Source organism: Melospiza melodia, chromosome W, assembly GCF_035770615.1.
Source record: "Melospiza melodia melodia isolate bMelMel2 chromosome W, bMelMel2.pri, whole genome shotgun sequence".
In the NCBI taxonomy this organism is placed as follows: domain Eukaryota; kingdom Metazoa; phylum Chordata; class Aves; order Passeriformes; family Passerellidae; genus Melospiza; species Melospiza melodia.
Genome location: NC_086225.1, coordinates 58,400,527 through 58,421,750, shown reverse-complemented (window position 1 = coordinate 58,421,750; position 21,224 = coordinate 58,400,527). Strand labels below are relative to the sequence as shown.

At 50.2% G+C, this 21,224-nt stretch overlaps 1 protein-coding gene across 3 annotated transcripts in view; it reads right to left on the bottom strand.

Annotated features, from left to right (window-relative positions):
* Positions 1–819: 819 nt before the first annotated feature.
* The window catches only part of WDR7 (WD repeat domain 7), a 33,496-nt gene continuing 13,091 nt past the window's right edge, over positions 820–21,224 (bottom strand). The window contains exons 16-29 of one of the 3 annotated variants that reach the window (XM_063179566.1): positions 21,085–21,173; positions 19,865–19,945; positions 19,258–19,376; positions 18,403–18,526; positions 17,766–17,879; positions 13,627–13,848; positions 11,501–11,687; positions 9,499–9,616; positions 9,030–9,179; positions 8,731–8,813; positions 6,978–7,077; positions 3,812–3,916; positions 2,879–3,082; positions 820–1,932 (exon numbers count right to left, since the gene is read on the bottom strand). In XM_063179566.1, the coding sequence (XP_063035636.1) occupies positions 2,879–3,082; positions 3,812–3,916; positions 6,978–7,077; positions 8,731–8,813; positions 9,030–9,179; positions 9,499–9,616; positions 11,501–11,687; positions 13,627–13,848; positions 17,766–17,879; positions 18,403–18,526; positions 19,258–19,376; positions 19,865–19,945; positions 21,085–21,173 (1,696 nt within the window). In that variant the 3' untranslated portion in view covers positions 820–1,932. The remainder of the gene's footprint in view (positions 1,933–2,878; positions 3,083–3,811; positions 3,917–6,977; positions 7,078–8,730; positions 8,814–9,029; positions 9,180–9,498; positions 9,617–11,500; positions 11,688–13,626; positions 13,849–17,765; positions 17,880–18,402; positions 18,527–19,257; positions 19,377–19,864; positions 19,946–21,084; positions 21,174–21,224) is intronic. The other 2 variants (XM_063179567.1, XM_063179568.1) reach the window with 2 other exon arrangements.

Sequence of the window (21,224 nt, the reverse complement as noted above, 5' to 3'; positions counted from 1 at the left end):
AGGAAACCCCTCTGCCCCCCTGGGACCGTCCCTGTCCCCACCCTCTGCCTCAGCAGCAGCACCTTTGCTGTTTGTTCCTGACTAAAGGGCACTTTAACCCATTTTCTGTCTGAATCCCTTGTTTCATAAAAAAGCCAAATTAAACCTTGCAAGGGGTGCAGATTCCAGCATCACTTCCAAGCTGGAAGCATCGGTCTCCTTTCACCGTGTTGTAAACTGTGAGTAGCTCTGCAGGAGTGAGTAAATGCCTGTTTAAGGTTATTTACATCAATAAATAAATATTTACCCCTTTTTAGGCATCTCCAGTCCTCGCAAACAGGTTTCCAATTTACAAAAATCAATTAAAATCTGATATTAGAATGCACCAGCCCACAGTGATGTTCCCGGAGATGTCACTCAGCCTCCATTCCAAGCCCCACATCAGCATTCCAAAAGCTCTGCTGCTGAAAGAGCAGAAAGTTTCACCTTTTAATTTTTCATAGCGGATTAATTTTTAATTTTCAGACATCAGAGAGAGGGGGAAGTTCCCCAGGAGCCTCTCCCGCTTCAAAGCGTGCTCCAGGCAACCGCTGGACCGAGTGTCAATTTATCACACCGGAGGCTCCCTTCCAGATTTTTACTGAGGTGTTTTTTTTGTTGTTGTTGTTGTTCTTCAGACAAAAGTATTAATGCTGGTGAAGTTCCCTACAGCATTTCTTAATATCCTCCCAACCCAAACCATTGGAGAGCAGGATTCTGCTCTCATTCCAAAGGAAATGGGGGAAACTGAGATTCCTGATGAACCATGAGCAGGAGATCACTGACACCCAGGCAAGCCAGCACGTTTCAGTTGGATTTTATTCCACAAGCATATTTACACCAGGAATGTCAATGCACAGAGCGCAGGGATGGTGGAGAAGCAGACACTGGGACCACCCCAGGGTTCTCCATCCCCCCCCATCCAGGGACAGCTCCACACGCACAGGGACCAAGCAGCGCCAAGGACACGCAAAGCTGGCAGCAGGGACGGGCACAGCCCTGGCACAGACCCGCCTCAGCGGCTGGGGTTAGCCCTGCTCAGCTCTGGGCACACAGATATGGAGCTCCTGGGCTGCAAATCCCACACAGATCACCCAAGGTGGAATAAAACACATTTATTTCCTCTTTCGGAGCCATGTGAAAAATGAATTCCTGCATTTTTGGAACAAGTACCATGTTTAGCTTAGCAGGTAGTGCCAGCCTCAGGTGCAAGCTCTGCAGCCAAGGAAAAGCTGCACAAACAGAGATACTGAAATAAAAGGATTTGAGAGATTTTTTCTCTTCCCCATGAGCAGTAAACAGAAAATTCCACACAAAATATTCCACAGAATCAGATATGTAAGAAGGAAACACAGTCACAGCGAGTGTCACACAGGAATATTCCTACTGAAGGAAATATTTCAGTACATCCAGTCAATAATTAATTTTTTCCATAATTTTGATAATTTTTCCATTCAAAATGGCCCCCTTTGTCCTTTATTTAAATAAATACCTGCACTGGTGGCAAAAACCACCTTTCTATATAAATACTGCTTTTTTCCAAGTCTGCCATTGAACAGGATTTTTAAATTATTTATTTACACGTGGACTATAATTTTTCCTTCGGCCTGGGCACAGCAGCACTTGCAATCCCCTGAGGAAGGCGCCTTGGGATAAGCACATTCCAGCCCCGTTCCAGGCAGGTGCCTGGCTCTGGGCAGCACTCCGCGGTCACCAGGAGCACGTCCATGTAAACACGAGCCTTTGTGGTAAACACTGACATTCTGGGAGGCTCGGCGGGGAAAGGGGTCGGGTGACATCCAGCGCCGCGGGGCCGGGCTCAGCCGGCTTCGGGAGGAGCTGCTCCTGCTCCTGATCCTGATCCTGATCCTGCTCCTGCTCCTGATCCCGCTCTGCCCCCGCGCCCTCCTCCTGCTGGGGGCACCGAAAGGCTGTCAGTGCCACCGGCACTGATCTCAGCCCCCCAGATCTAGGCATGGATCCCTCAGATTCTGGGCAGGATTACCTCAGATCCTGGCTGAGCTCTTCAGATACTGGCTGATCCCCTCAGATCCTGGCTGATCCCCTCAGATCCCACCCGGGCCCTTCAGATCCTGGATGAGCCCCTCAGATCTGGGCAGGATTCCCTCAGATCCCGGTTGAGCCCCTCACTCCCTGGCTGATCCCCCCAGACCCCGGCAAGCCCTTCCCAGGTCCCGGTGATCCTGGCACAGTTCTGGCATGGCTCCCTGTACCCGTGCTCACCCAGACCATGAGGCAGTGCTCCCTGTACCCGTGCTCACCCAGACCATGAGGCAGTGCTCCCTGTACCCGTGCTCACCCAGACCATGAGGCAGTGCTCCCTGTACCCGTGCTCACCCAGACCATGAGGCAGTGCTCCCTGTGCCCACACATGCTCACCCAGACCATGAAGCGGTGCTCCCTGTACCCGTGCTCACCCAGGCCATGAGGCAGTGCTCCCTGTACCCGTGCTCACCTAGACCATGAAGCGGTGCTCCCTGTACCCGTGCTCACCCAGACCATGAGGCAGTGCTCCCTGTACCTGTGCTCACCCAGACCATGAGGCAGTGCTCCCTGTGCCCACACATGCTCACCCAGACCATGAGGCAGTGCTCCCTGTGCCCGTGCTCACCCAGACCATGAAGCAGTGCTCCCTGTACCCGTGCTCACCTAGACCATGAAGCGGTGCTCCCTGTACCTGTGCTCACCCAGACCATGAAGCGGTGCTCCCTGTACCCGTGCTCACCCAGGCCATGAGGCGGTGCTCCCTGTACCCGTGCTCACCTAGACCATGAGGCAGTGCTCCCTGTACCTGTGCTCACCCAGACCATGAAGCAGTGCTCCCTGTGCCCGTGCTCACCTAGACCATGAAGCGGTGCTCCCTGCCGTCGTGGGCCATGAGGATGATGTTGCGGTTGGAGGTCCAGATGAGGCGGGCCAGGCGCAGCGCGGTGTGCGAGCCGGGCGAGGCCGGCTGCACCGGCGGCACCTGGTAGGTCTTGACGCAGCGCAGCTGGGGCGCCGAGTTCAGCATGCCGATGCTGCCCAGCAGGGACGTGTTCATCTGGGGACACAGCCCGGCTCAGGTCCCCTCTGAGGGCCAGCAATGCCCACGGCACAGAGGGCACTGGAGCCGGGCTCTGGCACTGCCCGTGCGGCACAGCAAGGGCTGCGCTGAGGATCAGGGGCTGGCTTGGAGGGAAGGCACCTCAGAGCCCACCCTGCCACCCCCACTCGGCTCTCCAAGCCCTGTCTAACCTTGGACACCTCCAGGGATCCGCTGGGTTTGCACTGCTGGTGCCAGCTCCAAACTCTCCATGCCCCCACAAGCAAGGCAGCATTTCTGTGCCCAGCAAACCCCGGGGTGTTTCATTGCCCTGAACCCCGAGCAGTGCCCTGTCCCAGCCACCCTCGTCCCGGCTCTCCCGTGTCAGGGTGTAAATCACGGCATCCCGGCCGGCAGTGTGCGAGCCCCACGTGTGACATTTTCACAATTTAAATCATCCTGAGTAATAACCCTTTTAGGATGACTAATGTGCCTGATTTTCCTGCATTAATAATCGTGCCAAGCAGGACACGGAAGGGAAAAATCACCGGCGCACGAGGTCACATTTAAGAACTGCAGAGGTTGTTTAACCCCTTGTGCCTGGGCTGGGAGGGATTTCAAGGATCAGCTCATCCTTCCACCAGCCCAGGCTGCTCCAAGCCCAGCCCCACTGTGACCCTCCCTCCCTGGGATGTCCTCCCTGCTGGAAACGCCTGTACAGAAGGGACAACCCCCAGATGAGCTCACCTGCCAGAAGCAGAGGTGGCTGTCGGAGTTGGAGTAGGTGGCCAGGTAGCGGCCGTCGGGGGCGAAGGCCACGGCAGTGATGGGTCCCTTGTGGCCATGGATGGTCTGGGAACAGGGCACACGGTGGGAATGAGGGGCAGCCACGAGCTGGCAGCCCCAAAACAACAGCCGCACATGGAAACGCCTCCCCAGAGCTCCTCTCCCACAGCAGTAACCCCAGAAAGCATCAAAAAACCCATGTCTGCATTAAATCCAAGGTGCCACACAATCTTCTCCTGGAACATCCCCTTCCCTCCTGCATCAGCACTAGCAAACCCAATTAGCAGGGCTCCTGTGCCCAGGCCCGGGTTATTAAAAGCCCTGCTCGGGGTGTGCACCTGGAATGAGCCTGATAAATTAACAATCCATTAAGATATTCATTTATTCCTGGTGGGAAAAGGGGGTGAACCCCAGATCTCTCTCTTTAATGGGATCCCCACAGTTAATTAGTTTAGCCCCATCCCACTCTTTAGCACTTAACAAGCACGGAGCACTTGTCAATAAAATATGTTTTGGTGAGACAAAGGTAGAAATCAATAGGAGCAGCACACTTGTTGCTCTTTTTACTCCTGGAACTCGTTCCAAGAAGTACAAATCCTTCAGGGAATCCAGCTGCTTTGTTATTTAAAGGAAGTGCTTCTCTAATTGATGCTAATCCTTCCCAGGCAGGATTTTTGTGCTCTTAGCTTGTGTTTTCCACCAGGAAGCGAAGCAGCTGCTTCCAGCTTCCCTCTGCCAGGCTGGAATGGGAAGGGAGCGCTCCTGGGAGCCTCCTGCACCACTGCAGCTACCCCAGAAACCCAGCTCCAAGCCCAGTGCTTGGGACAGTCCCCACTGAACTGCTCTGTGCCACTAAAGTGATGTAAACACCCACACTGATCATTTTATATTCATAAATGCAAAATGGTCCCACCAAGCCTTTCAAAAGAAATCCCTATTTTTGAACTGATGTAAGGGAAATCTCTATGAACCCACACCGGTTTTAGCACCTTTAATAATTTGGTTTCATAAATAAATCAATGCAAGTCCCTTCCCCTGTTGTTTCTATGTTTAGAAAAGGCCTTTATCCAATTGAGGTTACACTCAGGAATTCCCTTTTCTCTGAAATTTCAGGATGTGCTTTCCAGTGGCCTGGTTTGCCTGGAGATGCAGGATAAACACCTTTAAAGCACTGTTTTCAAGAACAGCATATTCTACCCTGTAATTAATTAAGCCAAGCCACAATTCATTCCAAATGGAATATTAAATCCTTTTCTGCCTTCCACATAAATCAAACTTTGCCAAGGCATCCAGGACTGAAATAAAATCAGCCCTGCACAATCCAATTAATGCTCAGATTGCTGGGATTTTAATTCTGGAAGGACCCAGGACCAAACAGTATTGATTCCAGCCCAGGCTTAAAAGTAGTTTTTGCTTTGAAATAAACCCAAAATAACTTATGTTTCCCTTTAATCTTCCGGTGCAAATGACCCAGGTTTTAGGTACAAAAAATTACATGTATTTCTGAAATACAGCTCTAAATATTTATGATGAATCCCAAGATTTAATCAATAAAAATGGAATATTTCAGAGTCTCTCCTTATAGACCCAAATATGGTCGTAAAGGAAAAAAAGATAATTAAAGAACCTGTACTGAGGAATTAATTGGGGGATTTTGGGCCAGACTCTGGTACTCAGCAAGAATTTGCCAGGGAAAATATGAATATTTTCCCACCATCCCAAAAGCAACTATCAGGTATCCTAAAATTCAGTTACCTGCAATCTCTCCCTCCAGCCGCATTTTAGTGTTTAATTTCATATAAAATAGCATTTATGGCATCAGTATTTCCTGTGTTACTGCACCTTTAAGTGCAGGATTCTTACCTGTGTGTTAATAATTAGGAATCTTATGCAAAGTATTAAAAATTTGGTTGGAATTTAATATTACTTTAGTGTTTAATTGGGCAAACAGACCTTGTGCTCAATGATACCTTAATCCTGCTGCCTAATCCTTTTAGTATTGTTGTAGATGCATTATAGTTGTAATTATTAATCCAAGGGGTTTATTTTGGGATAGAATTTGCCATTGGTGTTTAATCCTGTGTGCTGTGGCCGTGGGGTTCCGAGCTGGGCAAACAAAGGGCACATTTCCAGGTGGAGCTGCTGCTCTCAGAACTGTTTTCCAATTCCCTGTGCAGCATCAATTATCTTTATCAAATCCCAGATCTCATCTCAGCCCTGATCAAGATGGAGCCCCGCTGGAGCAGGGCTGCCAGAGCCAGGGAAAGGCCGGGGAGGGATCAATAGTCATCATGGGATTGTGCTGCAGCTCAGGGGTGCGCAGGGAGGCTCCACCTGCCTTTTGGGAAGCTGCTCAGTTTAACCTCTGCCTCACCTGAGACAGGAGCGCTCCAACCCTGCCGGGGTGGCCGGAGAGCCCCCCAGCACAGGGATGGGGCTCAGGAGCAGCACAGCCCTGCACCCACTCAGCGACAGCCCAGGCACAGCCCAGGCAGGGAAAGGCCCCACGGATGTGGCTGTGGAATCCTGTGCTCCAGGATAAAACATCAGCATAAAATCATACACGAACCCTTTGGGGAACTGGATCCTCCAGGGCCTGGTTCAGTCCCCACGCAGCAGGGAAACCCTCGCTCACAGCCCTGACCTTCCCCCTGTCCAGGCATTTCAGGAGCTCCAAGAACCTGCCACAAACCCACTGCTGCTCCAGCTGGGAAAGCGTGGAGTCCACAGCAAATACTGCTGCTGCTCACTCCCAAAATTAAAATGGAGTCAGTCTGGGGGGAATTTGGAGCTTCAGAATGGGATCCCTGAAATCTCTGTGGGGGAATGTGGGAGGAGGAACATGGAGGAGGAATGAGTGAGGAGGAATATGGAGGAGGAATGAGTGAGGGGGATTGTGTGAGGGGGAATATGGAGCAGGAATGTGTGAGGGGGAACATAGAGGGGGAATATGTGAGGGGGAACATGGAGCAGGATTGTGTGAGGGGGAAAATGGAGGAGGAATATGTGAGGGGGAAGATGGAGGGGGAATGTGTGAGGGAGAATATCTATCTGGAAATATTCTGTACCTCATGAATAGTAATTAACCCTGAAAAGGACCCGTCCTGATTACCCCAGCCGCTCTCACCTGGCACTTGCCGGTGCGGATGTCGTAGAGCGCCACGGAGCCGTGACGGGCGCCCACGGCGATGCGGTGGCTGCGCTCGTAGTAACTCACCATGTAGAACCTGGGGGGACAATGGCACAGGGAGCTGGGGCTGGCACGTCACACCACGCTCATCTGGGTGCCACTGGGGTGGGGCTGGCACCGGCTCACACTCATGGGACTCACTAAGCCCTGGAACTCAGAGGTGATTTCAAGATCCACCTGGCATTGCACAAAACCAGCTGATGTTACCATGGAACCTGATCAGATTTATCCATCAGATTTATTTATTTATTTATTTGGGAATAATCTATGGGATAACCACCAGCTCCCTGACGGCCATGGGTGTACCCTCCCTGTGCTGGAACACCTCAGTAAAGCTGGCAAAGTGCCCATCCCACACCCTGTGTGACAGAGGGCATTTCCCATGAAAGTGACACAGAAAGGAAGGGAAGTGGAAGCAGAAATAAGCAAACTCATCAGTTTCTGATGGGCATAAAGAAAAAGGAAGAGGGAAATTGGCCATCACGCACTCTCGGCTCCAGTAACACCCTTGGGGTAAAGGCTGCAATAGTCCTGAACACCCAGTGTGACCACGTGGCATTTATTGGAATTCCAGCAGCTGCACAATCCAAGGAATTTCACCACTTTGAAACCCAGGAGACACTAAATCCTAACTGCAAATCCAAATCCTTGGGGATATCACTGTGCCTTATCACAGGAGAGCAGACCTGTGGAAGTGCCAGCTGCATTCCAAATTATGCTGGAATTTTGCAGCTAAATTTTCCTCTACCAAAATGCACCAAAACCACCTGGAATTAGTCTCAAAAACTGTATTGCTGAGCATATTTAGGGCTTCAAACAAGCCACCTTTCAGACCTCTCTGCTGGTTCCTGGGGATTCCCAGCGCCATAGCAACTGCTATGTGTGAGACACGTCCTGCACTGCAGGATGGCAGCTGGCAAGGAAGGCAGGATGAAACACGGGGAAAATCAAGAAAGAATAGAAGGGAAGGAAGAGAATTCCTGGTTTTTGCGCAGGGAAAAGGGAAATGCAGCTCAGCTGCAGCTTGGTGTGACCGTCCTTCAGCTTTGATGCAGGACTTGGCCATACAATTCCAGTCCAGCATGGGGAACACTGGGACATCAGAGGGATTAACCATGGGATGCTGCAGTGCTTCCCTGGAATCTCTGCAGAGATCCCCCCACTTTCTGTGGCCTGTTGGCAATTTCCCCATGGCTCTCTCCATCGCTGGGTGCTGCATCATTTTTACACTGGCTATAACCAGGAAATATTAGCAGAGAATTTAAAATACTGGATGGCTATAAATATGCACAGCAATAGGGAGATTGGGCACTCAGTCCCATTTATCCTTCCCTTTATGTTTTAAGGAAAGCCACTTAAAGCATCAGGAAGGAGGAAGATCATTCCATCAGGATCCAGCCTGGCAATGGGATAATTGTTCTTTCTGTGAAAGTATTCCATATTTTAATAGGTTATTAAATTAAAATGTAATGGCCGACAGGTGATTATTAGAATTTATAGGCCGGACCAGTTTAAGAGGATGACTGGGATATTTATTCACACTTACAGATACTGGAAATGCTCCCATTTTATAAATCACCTTTTACTCTTTGTTGTGTCACCTAAAAGACTGTTTCACTCTTAATTAGGAAATATATCCTGCTGGTGATCCTATAATTTATTTCATAGTATTCCCGTAGGAAGGGCTCACCTGCAGATGGCTGGGAAACATTCCTGAAGACCCTTCTTCTTAACCAAAGATCCTTCCAGGCAGTACATGATGATGTCCATCACCTTGCAAACAAAAATTACCATCAGCTGACAACCAAGTTCTCAGGGTCATCCCATCCCAGCAGATCAGGTTGTTCCAAGCTGTGTCCAGCCTGGCTTTGAGCTGCTTTAGCTTGGGATATTTTCCCCAACAATTTCAAGTTTGTGAAATATAGAACAGATCCTTTCTAGTCCCGAAGTGCACATGGCAAGCAGCTCCTGGGGTGGAGCCAGTCTCACCTCCACGAGCAGGTCCACGACGTCGGAGGGCATCTTGTCGATGAGGATCTCGATGACGCGCAGGATCTCGCCCTTGGCGCGGGCCAGCGTGCTGGTGTGGATGTTCTGCTGCGACTGCGTGTTGGCCGCCAGCGCCGTGTGCCGGTGCACCTGGGCACCAGGGACACCGCTGGCACCGGGCACAGGCCTCGGGGCCGCGGGGCCGGCCTGGACCCAGCACGGGCTCCGTGTGCCCCCCAAGCGCTGTGTGTGTCCCTGACCCCAGCCTGGGCCAGGCCGTGCCCGGGGCACACGGAGCCCCCAGCCCCGTCCCACGGTGCCCATCCCGGGAGAGCCCCCAGCCCCGTCGCACGGTGCCCATCCTGGGAGAGCCCCCAGCCCCGTCCTGCCCATGGTGCCCATCCCGGGAGAGCCCCCAGCCCCGTCGCACGGTGCCCATCCCGGGAGAGCCCCCCTGAGCCCCGCTCACCTCCTTGGCGATGGTGGTGATGAAGGCGGGCGGGCGGGCGGTGGCGATCAGGGACAGCGCGTGGCGAGCCGAGCGCGCCGAGTCGGCCGCGGGGCTCAGGGGCAGCCCCATTGTGATGCTAAACGGGAGCCGCACAAAGGCAGGCACAAAGGGAAGAAATATAGAGTGGAAAGATTAGAACCAGCTTATAATGTCAGTTCAAGGTCACCGGGAGCACTCCGGCAGTTCCAGTATAATGGACTCCCAACAAAGAGCAGTGATTAGGAGTCAGGGTGTTCCAGCATCAACCCCAAATCGAATAATTAACCATGAAGATTGAAAACAGTAAGTGCATCTGTCCAAAGTGGGCAAAAGGCCTTGTTAACAAATTATCTGTATGTGCTGAATACATATCACCCCACGGAGGCCCACGGCGTCTTCCCGAGGATTTATGGTTTGGTCTTTTACAGTATTTTAAACACAGCCTGAAAAATCCCCTGGCCAGAGTAATTCTCCTTAATTCAAGGCTTTTACTGGCTGTGACAAGATAAAAGCAAAAAGCAATAAGGTGCTAAGTACCCAGTAACTGCAAAAATAAAATTTCTACGTGCCCTGCACATTATCCAAAAATTCCCCAAACTGTAGGGACATGGAATCACAGCCAGTTTGGGTTGGAAAGGGTTTTAAGGATCACCTATTCCACCTCTGCAATGGATAGGGACACCTTCCACTACCCCAGATTGCTCCAAGCCATGTCCATCCCAGGCTGGATGGGACTGGAGCAACCTGGACAAGTGGAATGTGTGTGAAACACAGCTTAACTCAGAAAGCAGAAACACAGCCACAAATGGTTCCTATCATCATCCCAGAGGCCCAGAATGCTGGGAGAACACTCTTTATCCCCAGAGCTGAGCAGTTTCCCTGGCACAGTGTCACCCCTGGGAGCCAGGGCGAGCTGGGCAAGCGAGGGAGTTCCGAACACCTGAGTTTTGCCTAACAGCTCGGATACTCCCTTGATTCAGCAGGGAAAAAAGAACCCCACTCGTTTTGCTGGTCAATAAATGTGATTTCTTCTTTTCTATCTAAAAGCAGAAGCTTGACATGAAAGCTCTTTAATAAAACCTCCGGGAGAGGCACCGGCAGCTGTGTGCCGTTATTGTGTCCGCGGCAAATCCGGCACAAAGCGGGAGCTCAGCGGGGCTCCGCCAGGGTGAGATCCACACTTAACCCCGGCACACATTGTTGCTCCATTTCTTTCCATCTCCCTCCATCCTGGATCTGTCAGCAATGTAACAGGCCGTTTTCAATCTAAATCTTGTTATGGATTAATAAGCAAACGCTTTCGCGCTTATTATGCAATTTATCATGAGGAAAATTGCGCCGGGCTCCTCAAGGCTCCACGCTGATCCCTTCATTTATTCCCTGCTCTTTGGAGGGAGAGCCAGACTAATCTTCCTGACAGCTAAGGGTGGAATCACATCAGCACAAGGACTCGCTGGAGAGCTGTGGGCACTGGGATCCTGGAGTTGGGATTTACATAAAATGGGGCTTTGGGAAGGGACAAGGTGCTGGTGCCTCCTGTCACACGACAAGGCATCACTGGAATTCACACAAAAAACAATGGTAATCCAATTTGTCCATATTTCTCCTGCCAACACAGGACAAGGATCTGTTCATTGTATGCTGAGGAAATTAAAACTTACATAAAACGGGCTTAGAACAGTGTCAGAACCCTCAAGACTGAGGGATGTGGAAACATTTCTGGGATTGAAACAGCCTTGGGCAGCTCCTGATTGCAGGTGCCATTTAAATTCTGTGTTTGTCAACAAACAGTTCATGGAATCATGGCATGATCTGGGTTGAAAAGAACCTTAGGGATGCAACCTTCCCCTAGGCTGCTCCATGCTTTGTCCAGCGTGGCTTTGGACACTTGGGCAGCCACGGCTCCTCCCTACCCACCCCTCCCCAATATCGCCCGTCCCTGCCCCCAGGGTTTGCCTGGCAGGGCTGGCACTGTACCCACTTGGCCAGCTGCTTCTCGGCGTCGGCGCAGAGCTCGAGCAGCCCCATGAGCACGGCCGACACGTCCATGTAGGGCTCCCAGACGGTGAAGCCGCGGCCGATGAGGTCGATGGCGGTGCGGCGGATGGTGCTGTGTGCCGGGAGCCGCGCGCTGGCCGGCTGCAGCAGCAGGAACGTCAGCGCCTTGCCTGCGGGGGATGCCAGGGGCTATGGGGGTGGCACGGGCCCCACGGGCCCCCGGGGCTGCCCCTGCCGTGGGCACGGCGCCTTCACCCAGCCCCGCCTGCCCCAAGCCCATCCGACCCGCCCGTGGGCAGCCGTGCCACCCTGGCTCTCAAACACAGCACGGTCACTGCCTAAGAAATAAGAGCAAATGCATTTTGGGGGGGAAAAATAGAAACGGAATCCTGAATCTTGATCCGGGTTCTGCACATTTTGGAAATATTCATATTTCATTTAACAGCCCGCTTTTACTTACACATAAATGGAGGAGGGCAGTGCTGGCTGATAATTTAGCATTATCTCGCCGTCATTATTTATTACCCCTCAATAGTGCTTCTTGTGGTAAAGATAATTGCTGATTTTATCAGGCTTTGCTTGAACTGTCCTCAACAAGTTGCTTGGTTTGTTTATTAAACAAGCCTCCTGGTTTTAGGACCAGGAAAAGCCAACAGAGCTTCTCTGGTTAATTCACACCAACCAATCCCGATCTGTGTGAAACAGCCCCCAAAATCCCTTCCTGTCATGCCACCAGGTTGGTTTTCCGCCTCCAAACCAAACCCTTATTTAAAAGGTGCCTCCTCCAATAAACCCTCCCCTGTCCCCTCAGCACCCAGCAGCAGCCCTGACCCAAGGGTGGTGCCAGGCAGGACATCTTTGTTTAAAGCTCTGCCCAGCCCAGGCCAAGGAATGAATATTGACAAAAACATCCCGGCGCTAATGAGTTGTTCGTTAGGGCAATAAACATGTCACATTAGAGTCGGGCAGACGAGGTAATTAGCCCTGGAACAGCTCAGCACCCGGCATGGTGTGCATCCCCAGTGCCCACTCACCCTTCTCCACGCCAAAATGCAGCTGGGCACAACTCCCCCGGCAGCCCAGGGAATGCCATTCCCACTCACAGTGCTGCCAAAACAGAGTTCATTCCCGGTGGTTCATCTGCACTGGCACTTTGTTAACCCAGATGTGCCCAAATGCTCCAATTTATCACCTGTTGCCAGTGCACAGCAGCCCCTGGATCCCAAAATGTCCTTCCTTGCCGTGGAATCTCTGCGAGCACACGGCTGCAGGCAGCCTTGTTATCCCCAGTTTGCCAATGGATTTTAAAAAATGAAATTATTTGCTGGGGAAAATCAATAGCCCAGGCAGGAACGAGCCACTGAGAACTCTGATCAAGATCCAACTAAATCCAAATGATGGACTCCAAGAATAGGATTTAACTTGATTGTGACCCTTCCTAGATGATTTTTTCCCCTGATCATTCACAGAGAGACAGAAATTTGGAGAGCTTGGTTAAGATTCCATATCCCTTCATCCCTTTCTGCTCAGTGGATTTTTAGTCTTTTATTTTTACTCCAGATCTTGTCTCAGGTATCAAAGCAAGATAAATTTAAAATCACTTGTTTTTTGCATAATGATGATCAGATATTTGGTTTTTTCCCAGTTACAATCATTCCCATCTGGAATTGCTCCAGGGCACCCTGGGCTGGTGGGATCTGTCCTTGCCCATGGGATGGGACAGCCACAGCTGTGCCAGGGCCTCTGGAAAGAGCTGTGATTAATCCAGGGAGCAATGCAGGTACCAGGCAAGGGCACAGCTGGAATTCCTGGAGAATTCCACCCTCTCCAAAAGGCACACAATCCCAAACACCCTGCAGCTGATGGATTTAAGCTTGCCCCGAGAAGTCATGGATTCCCCACCCCTGGAAGTGCCTAGAGCTGGGCCGGGAGCATCCTGGGGCAGTGGAAGGGGACAAATAACCAAGAACAAACCAGATAAATGCAGCGCACTCTTTTCTAGGAAAACCGAACAAACCCATCCCCAGGGGACGCTGGGGGCGCTCCCAGCCCGTTCCCACTCCCCAGTCCGAACGAGCCCAGCCCCAGGGGAGCCCCGTGGGCACTCACAGGTGTGCCTGGCCAGGGAGTAGTTGGCGCCGGCGCTGGTGGGGCCGAAGCCCTCGGGGATCTGGCTGGAGCTGCGGGGCCGCGTCAGCAGCTTGGGCGGCTCGATCTCGGCCCCGAACTCGGCGCCGATGACGCCCAGCAGCACGATGGCCGTGGCCTGCTTGCGCCGCTCCTCGTAGGACGAGGACACCTTCTTGGGCTGGGGCAGCCCCGCCAGGCAGCCTGCAGGGAGAGAGACAGGGCAGGGCTGTCAGTGCTGCAAACACAAATTAAATGTCAATGTGTCAACGGCATCGCGGCATCAACGCGTCCCTGCCAACACCGGGGTTTTCGTACCTCCATTCACCTCTAAAAACCTCCAAAAAAGTCAAAATAGCCCTTCAAAAGTGGCCAAGAACTCACAGGGAAAGAGTCACCAGCAATTTCCAGCTTGGTTTGCTCACTGATAGAAGAATTCTATGTTCACCTACTGATTTCTGCTTCTTGGTCCCTTTGAACTGGCAAGTTGCAATTTTAATTGTTCTTTTTTTCAGGATAAGTTCTTTGCATGATGTATGGTATATAAAAGCATCTTTTTGATATAGGATCCATCACTACATCCAGCTTCCTATTAAGTGTCAGGATATTTAACTTTTAGGATAACAGTACACACCATTAAACCAAAGGGATAGCAAAATGGCACCTATGGAATTTTAACAATGGGACAAAACCACAATTATGAATTGTACATAAAAGTGCAATATTTGTTATTAGTTTAACACAGTCCAGGGATTCTGAGTTCCACCAAGCAGAGGAGGTTTTTTTATTTGGAGTAAAATCCCCAAATCTGAGAAGAAATTATTGGAATGAACCACAGGCACTTATTCTGACAAATAAAGCCCACTCTCACCTACATGTTCATTTCCAGCATCCTGGGAAATTCCCTACCATTTGTAGGGAATAAATGGGAATTCCCTACCATTTGTAGGGAATAAATATAAGGAAGTTATAATCCTTCCCAAGAGCTGTTTGCTGAGGAGCTGGGAGGCAGCACCTGGATTAATGAAGGCTGGATTAATGAAGCACACGGGATGTCTCTGTTAATGACATCCACGGGGCTCCGGAGGAAAACAAGGAATTCACCAAAATTTAGGAGCTGTTCTCGAGCCAAAAGGGAGAGAAAAACAAGGGAAACCTTAACAATGGGAAGGGAGGGGAAAAAAAGGGAAAAAATCGATAGCAACTGCCTTTGGAGGAAGAAGGATGCAAGGGCTGGAACAAAGCAGGGCAGGAACAGCTGGAGGTGCCCAGGAGCCGTTTGTGCTGGGTCCCACACCCTGTTAACCCTTTCTGCATCCACAGGGAGCATCCCTCACACCACGGAATGGTTTGGGTGTGAGGGATTTGGGGATCACCCCATCCTCCCATGAGCCCAGATTCCTCCAGGCACTACCCAGCCTGGCTTTGGACACTTCAGGGATGGGGAATTCTGGGCCACAGAATCTGTAGAAAGAGAATTTTCATGTATCAACCTGGAATGGCCAAAATAAAAATCCCACTGGGAATCCAGGAGCTCCCCTGTGCCAAGACATCCCTCCTTGTTCACCCCACAAGAAATTCCACCCAGGACAGGCTGGGAAAGATCCACATTAGCAATCTGGAATGTGACAGCTTGATCCTCTGCCTCAAACCCCCAAAATCCCCCAAACCTGCCCCAAACTCCAAGAAATTCCAGACTGACCAAGCCAAGCCCCAGACCCAGCAGCATCCCCTCTGGAAGCACACCTGGAAGAGGGGATTTCATCTGGCTGTGCCCATTTGGTATTTTGTCCCCATGCTGCGTGCCCCGTTAATCACAGCCCGGGCTGACACGCAGATCCATTTTCCTGACAGGGCCCTTGATCACCTATCACAGGCAGAAAATTAATAACCTCAATGGCTCCGTGAGGAAAACACGAGCTGGGCTGCCAGGAGGACAAAAACCCCTGGGATTGCAGCTGGAAAAATCCCAGTTCAGCCTGATGGAACGACAGAACAATCCTCAGTATCCCACTGCAAGCCCTGGAGCCCAGGGTGATGGAAGCAGGGGGAAGGTGCCCAAACCTCCCTGGTTTGCAGGCTGTGGCTGCTGCACTTAACACCCAGCAGCACGTGGCTCCCCAGCTCCCCTTAATTGGCTTTGCACACTTCTTTGGGAAATTAATTCCAGCCCAGCTTACAATAAAAGGATTAAAGGCCCAGGAGATTCTCCAGGGTGAGCTGCACAGGGATCCACGGGTGTGGGTTAAGGAGAGGGGCACTGCAGAGCCAGGAACCCACCCCCAAACCCAGCCTGAGCCCAAAGCCCTGCCCTGAACAGCCCTGGCAACCCCCTGGGCATGCCCTACTCCGGGGTGTTGCTACTCAGCACTTGCACCAGGCTCAGCACTCACATGCATAGCGACCACCTGGAAACACAGGAATACGGGGAACAGACATTTCACATGGAGAAATTATTGACTCAACGCACACACAGAGTTGTGAGGGCTCTCTCCCAATAATCAGGAGTGAAAATATTGTTCAGGAATGCCAGTGACAGTGCCCACAAGGGAAACGCAGGAACAGGAGAATATTTCACAAAACCTGGGGCCATTCCCGGATGCACAGCTCTCTCTGCTGGTTCCACAGAGAACGGCAGCCTGGCAGGGAGCTGGGTGCCTGGAGAATTTGGGAATTTCTCCCTCACAGCCCATCCTCTGCTACGTCTGCCATCATAATTCACTGCCCATTCCTCATTTCTAATAAAACAATCAGTGCTCTGGAATATCTGAAATTCTAAATTGGGAATAATTTAATGGCTGAGCTCCTTAAGTGCTGGAGTTGTCATGCATTAGAAATTGCAGCTTAATTCCTTTAATTAGGAGGTAGAAGGTAGAAGATGTGCTTTTCCACATGTAAAATGAGTATTTGTGCAGCCATTCCCATCTGCTGCAGTTCAGTGGAATTTCCTGCTCCCTTTTCTGAGGGAATGTTTCACTGTGCAGCTGCTGCAGCATCTGGGAACGCAAAATGAGTGAGGATGCTGCAGCCTCTTCCAGGGAAACAGGCAGAGACAAAATGGATCCTGTGCTGCTCACATGGGCAATTTCAGGCACCTTTTGGCCAGGCTTCAAAGCACTGGGCCCATCCATCAACACTTCCCTCATTTAAGGGATGAGAATCTCAATTTTTTAAAGATCTGTTTATTGTTAATGGGATCTCAACATGTAAGAGTCTGTAGACCAATGATATTTAATACTGGATTTGAAATTTACATTTGTTACAGGGTTTCCCTCTGAAATATTTGATTTCTCCAAGTAAAACAGTTGTACTATCACACAGAACAAATAACAAATCACTTTGGAATTCATTGGAGATTACCCAAAATCAGAAAGTCTGTAATTTACACAATTCAAAATATACCCAATATATAATATATATATAGGGTATATGTATTATATACCCAATATATGTTATAATATGTCCAATTATATCCAATATAATTATACCAAATATATATTATATATATTAACATATATAATATATAATTGGCATATATTACATATAATATAAGCCAATTCACCAAATTCTCAAATTCTGATCACTGGAGCCAGGAGAATTTATACTCAACTGGGAAAAAATGCTGCTGCCCATGTGTGAATTATTTAAACAAATATTTGGTCTGTTTTTAGTTACCCAAAAAAGCCTTTCAGGCATTAAAAGGAGATTTGAGGACAGCCCAAATTTTCTAAGTAAAAACCACTGGAGTGTATTAAGGATTTTCAGCTAAGATGTTTCACTCTCCCTAAGTTCTGAGGTGCAAATCCTTTTAAGAAATGATCTTGATAAGTGGAAGCTTTTGGGGAATCCCAAGTTGGAAAAGATCCTATTGAGGAAGAAATTCTTATTTTTGCCTCTCTTCTCCCAGTACAAACCTCAGTGTATCCCCCTGAACCCAAAATTCAGCCCCCTTCGATCAGATCCCCCACCAGAACAGATGATTTGGGGAACAATTACAGAGAATGGCAGACAAGCACAGAGATCCTTCATTTCTGAAGGGCTGCTGCTGGCTGTGGGCAGGTGTGAGAGCATTAATGAAGCACATTAATTATCCCGGTGACATTAATGATGTGAGGGCTCACCTGCAGCGATGTCATCGTCCACCAGGTCGTGCTCCTCCTCCTGCACCTTGGCCTCAGCCCCTGAAGGCTCTGGGGGGGCACCTGCACCCTGGAGGGCCTCTGTGGTCACTCCAGCTGCAGAACAACCCGACACAACATCAGGGACTTGGCAACATGGGGAACAGGAATGAGAAACCATTTTCAGGGAAAAAAGCTCCTGGGAATGCTCTCGCTGCAGGGAGAATCTCATCCCAGGATGGATGAGTGGGAATGTGGGGCTCCTTCAGTGGATAATTGGGAATGTGGGGCTCCCTCAGTGGATAACAGGGAATGTGGGGCTCCCTCAATGGTTGACTGCGAATGTGGAGTTCCCTCAGTGGATAGTTGGGAATGTGAGGTTCCCTCATGGATAACTGGGAATGTGAGGTTCCCTCAGTGGATAACTGGGAATGTGGGGTTCCCTCAGTGGATAATTGGGAATGTGAGGTTCCCTCAATGGATAATTGGGAATGTGGGGTTCCTAAACCCTTTCCCAGGATGGATGACTGGCAATGTGGGGTTCCCAGGGCCCTGTCCCTCAGCGACTGACTGTCCCTAAGGTGTTCCCAGGCCCTGTCCCCCCGTTTCCCAGGCGAGGGCAGTGCCAGGGGCTGCTCACGGGAGATGACGCTGTCCATGTACTGGGGCAGGTACGGGGCCCAGGTGTCGATGGTCTCCTTGCGGCCCGCCTGCTCGATCCTGCGCAGCTCCGCCAGCAGCAGCGCCTGCGCCGCCTCCCGCACCTGCGGGGACAGCACACACCAACACAGCTCCAGAGGGGCTGGCACCGAGCCCGAGTGCCATTCCTGAGAGTTAAACTGGGATTAACTGGGAACTGCTCCAGCAGCAGCGCCTGCAGCACAAGCACAGTTCTGATGCCTTCAGTTTTAGCTTTCATCTTTTCCACACTCTGCACCGCATTGGTGTGTGACTCTGAATTTCTTATAAAGTGTTGGCAAGTTCTCCTCACAGTTTAGTCACACTAAACAATCCTTCTCCAGCCCAGAACCAGCACTGACAGTGTTGCAGCTTCAGTCCATAAAGCACAAACAACAGGGAATTGAGGAGAGCAGTCTAGGAAGATGGGACTGCACAGCCTGGATATGGAATTGCACAATGAACCCCAACATGGAAATGGAGCAAAACTTATAAAAGTGTGAAAATCTGTGACCTGGAGTCCATCAGGGGTGCAGCCCTTGCACTACCCAAGCTGTATCCCTTAAAGGCCTTTTACTAAGGGAGAAGGATGTTGGAAAACATTTCATTTTAAACTTGTGCAGCATGATATTTAAAAGACAAAAAAGACTCAAAAGGGCTCTCATATTAACAAGTAATTATGCTTTGTTGGACTCAAACCTGCTTTTGTTGTTACTCTTTTTTTCTTGCAGTAGAAATAATAATGGCAACAGCAGAAATAATGATGAGCAACAGTAAATAATAATAATCACAATAAAAAGCAGAGGGCTGGCCTCACCTCCAGGCAGCGATCCTGCCACCTCCGGGCCAGCATCTCCAGCAGGGGCGGCCGGAACTTCTCGAGCCCCAGCAGGTCGGGCAGCATCACGCAGTGCATGGCAGCCAGCTGGCTCCAGCCTGGGGAGCACAGAAATGAACCCCAAAATCATCCAGAACGGGCACTGAGCATCATCCAGCCCAGCCACATCCACCTCTGCTCATACTGCATCGGTCAGCCACACCGAACTCATCCTCGGTTAAACTTGTGCAAACAGATCCAAGCACAGTTTATCCTTATTAGCATACAGCTGCCCTTATTTTCCACCTGAATTCTTTATTTCAGCACACTTAATCCAGGTGCATTCCTACTACAGCTCTGTGCAGGTAAAACCAGGAGAGAAATCCAGAGTTCAAATTAAAATGTCCCATATTCTATTCAATGTATGTCCAGTATTCAATTCAAATCTCCATCAGCACCAAAACTCAGATTTAAGGCTTCCCCAACAGGGAAACCTACCCCAGGTAGCCCGTGTTCAAAGGATTCCCTCAAAAATCAAATAAAAAGAACAATGAGGAGGGGTTTTGGCTGAAGTAAAGGCCAAGTAGAAAAGTGAGGAAGGAAATACCTTCGTTGACTAAGAAACAGGAATGGAAAGCAGAAGTGTCAGAGTGCCCAGATTCCGTGCTGGAAGCAGCAGCAGGAGCAACTTGCAGAGGAAAGAAGAAGAAATAAAAAGAGAGAGAGAAAAAAAAGAGGGAAGTGAGGAGAGCAGCAGCAGAAAAACGGGTTAGTATCACTGGAGAATGGAAAACAAGGGGATGATCTTCAACTTAAATATTCAACTTAAAAATAAAACTCGGCTTCAAAATAACATCCAACTCAAAATAATAACCAACTAAATGAGAATTCCAGGTTTTCCAAGAAGGAAGAGGCAGACATGCAGCTGCAGAGGAACATGGAGACAGTGACAGAAACTGGGATGTTTTGAAAAGACCAAAATACATCTAAATCAAGTGATTTTAAATATGTTTTTAGGCAGGTGGCTTTGGTTTGACTTCCTGCTTGACTGTAAGTTAGAAACCCAGGAATTTTGCTGCTTCTTCTTGTGCTTTTCCCACATTTGCACAGATTTGGAAGCTGTGCACCAAAGGCCAGAAAATTAACCTCAATCAGCCCGAGCTGCCCCATCTGTCACTCCAGGATGTCCAGGATGAATTCCTGAGGGCTGCCTGAATTTAACTTCATTCTAAATGGGCCTCTAGGCAAAAATGCAACTCTTTACCACAGAAATGCCAACAAGCCTGAAGGACACAAAAACCTTTTCTCCAGGCCTTCCACCCCACCAGGGTGGGGGGCACAGAGTGGCTGGAGCAAACCCCTTCCCAACCCCACTTGCATCAAATTTAGGGAAACCAGAAATGATAGCTGCACAAACCCACCCAGGCTGAAACTAAAGCCTCACTCCAGAGGTTTTTGCCTGGTTTTGCTGGAGCTGCTCACTCTGTTCCAACGTGAGGAGCTCCAACCAGCCAAGGAGTGATCCTGGCACCGAGCTGGGACCATTCCCACAGGAACACTTTGGGACGAGTCTGCAGAGCCTTGGGCTGCAGGTTTTAAGGCCTCCTCAGAGCCAGAATGTGTGGGAGCACTTGAAACAGGAATGATGATGTCAAGGCAGAATCAGCATCTTGTACTGGCTCCTAAACCAGTCCCCCAGTAACTTCATGGACATTAACACTGCATTACTGTGTCCTCCCATGCAGGAATTTCTTGGTAACAAGGTGTTAAACTCAGTGTAATGAGCTGCAATAACAGAATCAAGGGTTGCAAAAAAAGTGGTTTTACCTTGTTTGATTTGCCCCTGTGCTGCATGGCTGGCCACGGGAGGGGGCGGCTTCACCTTGGCCATCTCGGGGGTGCCCGGCCGGGGTGGCCTAAATGGAGACACACATCAATGGCATCCATGCACCCACCAACAACCAAAC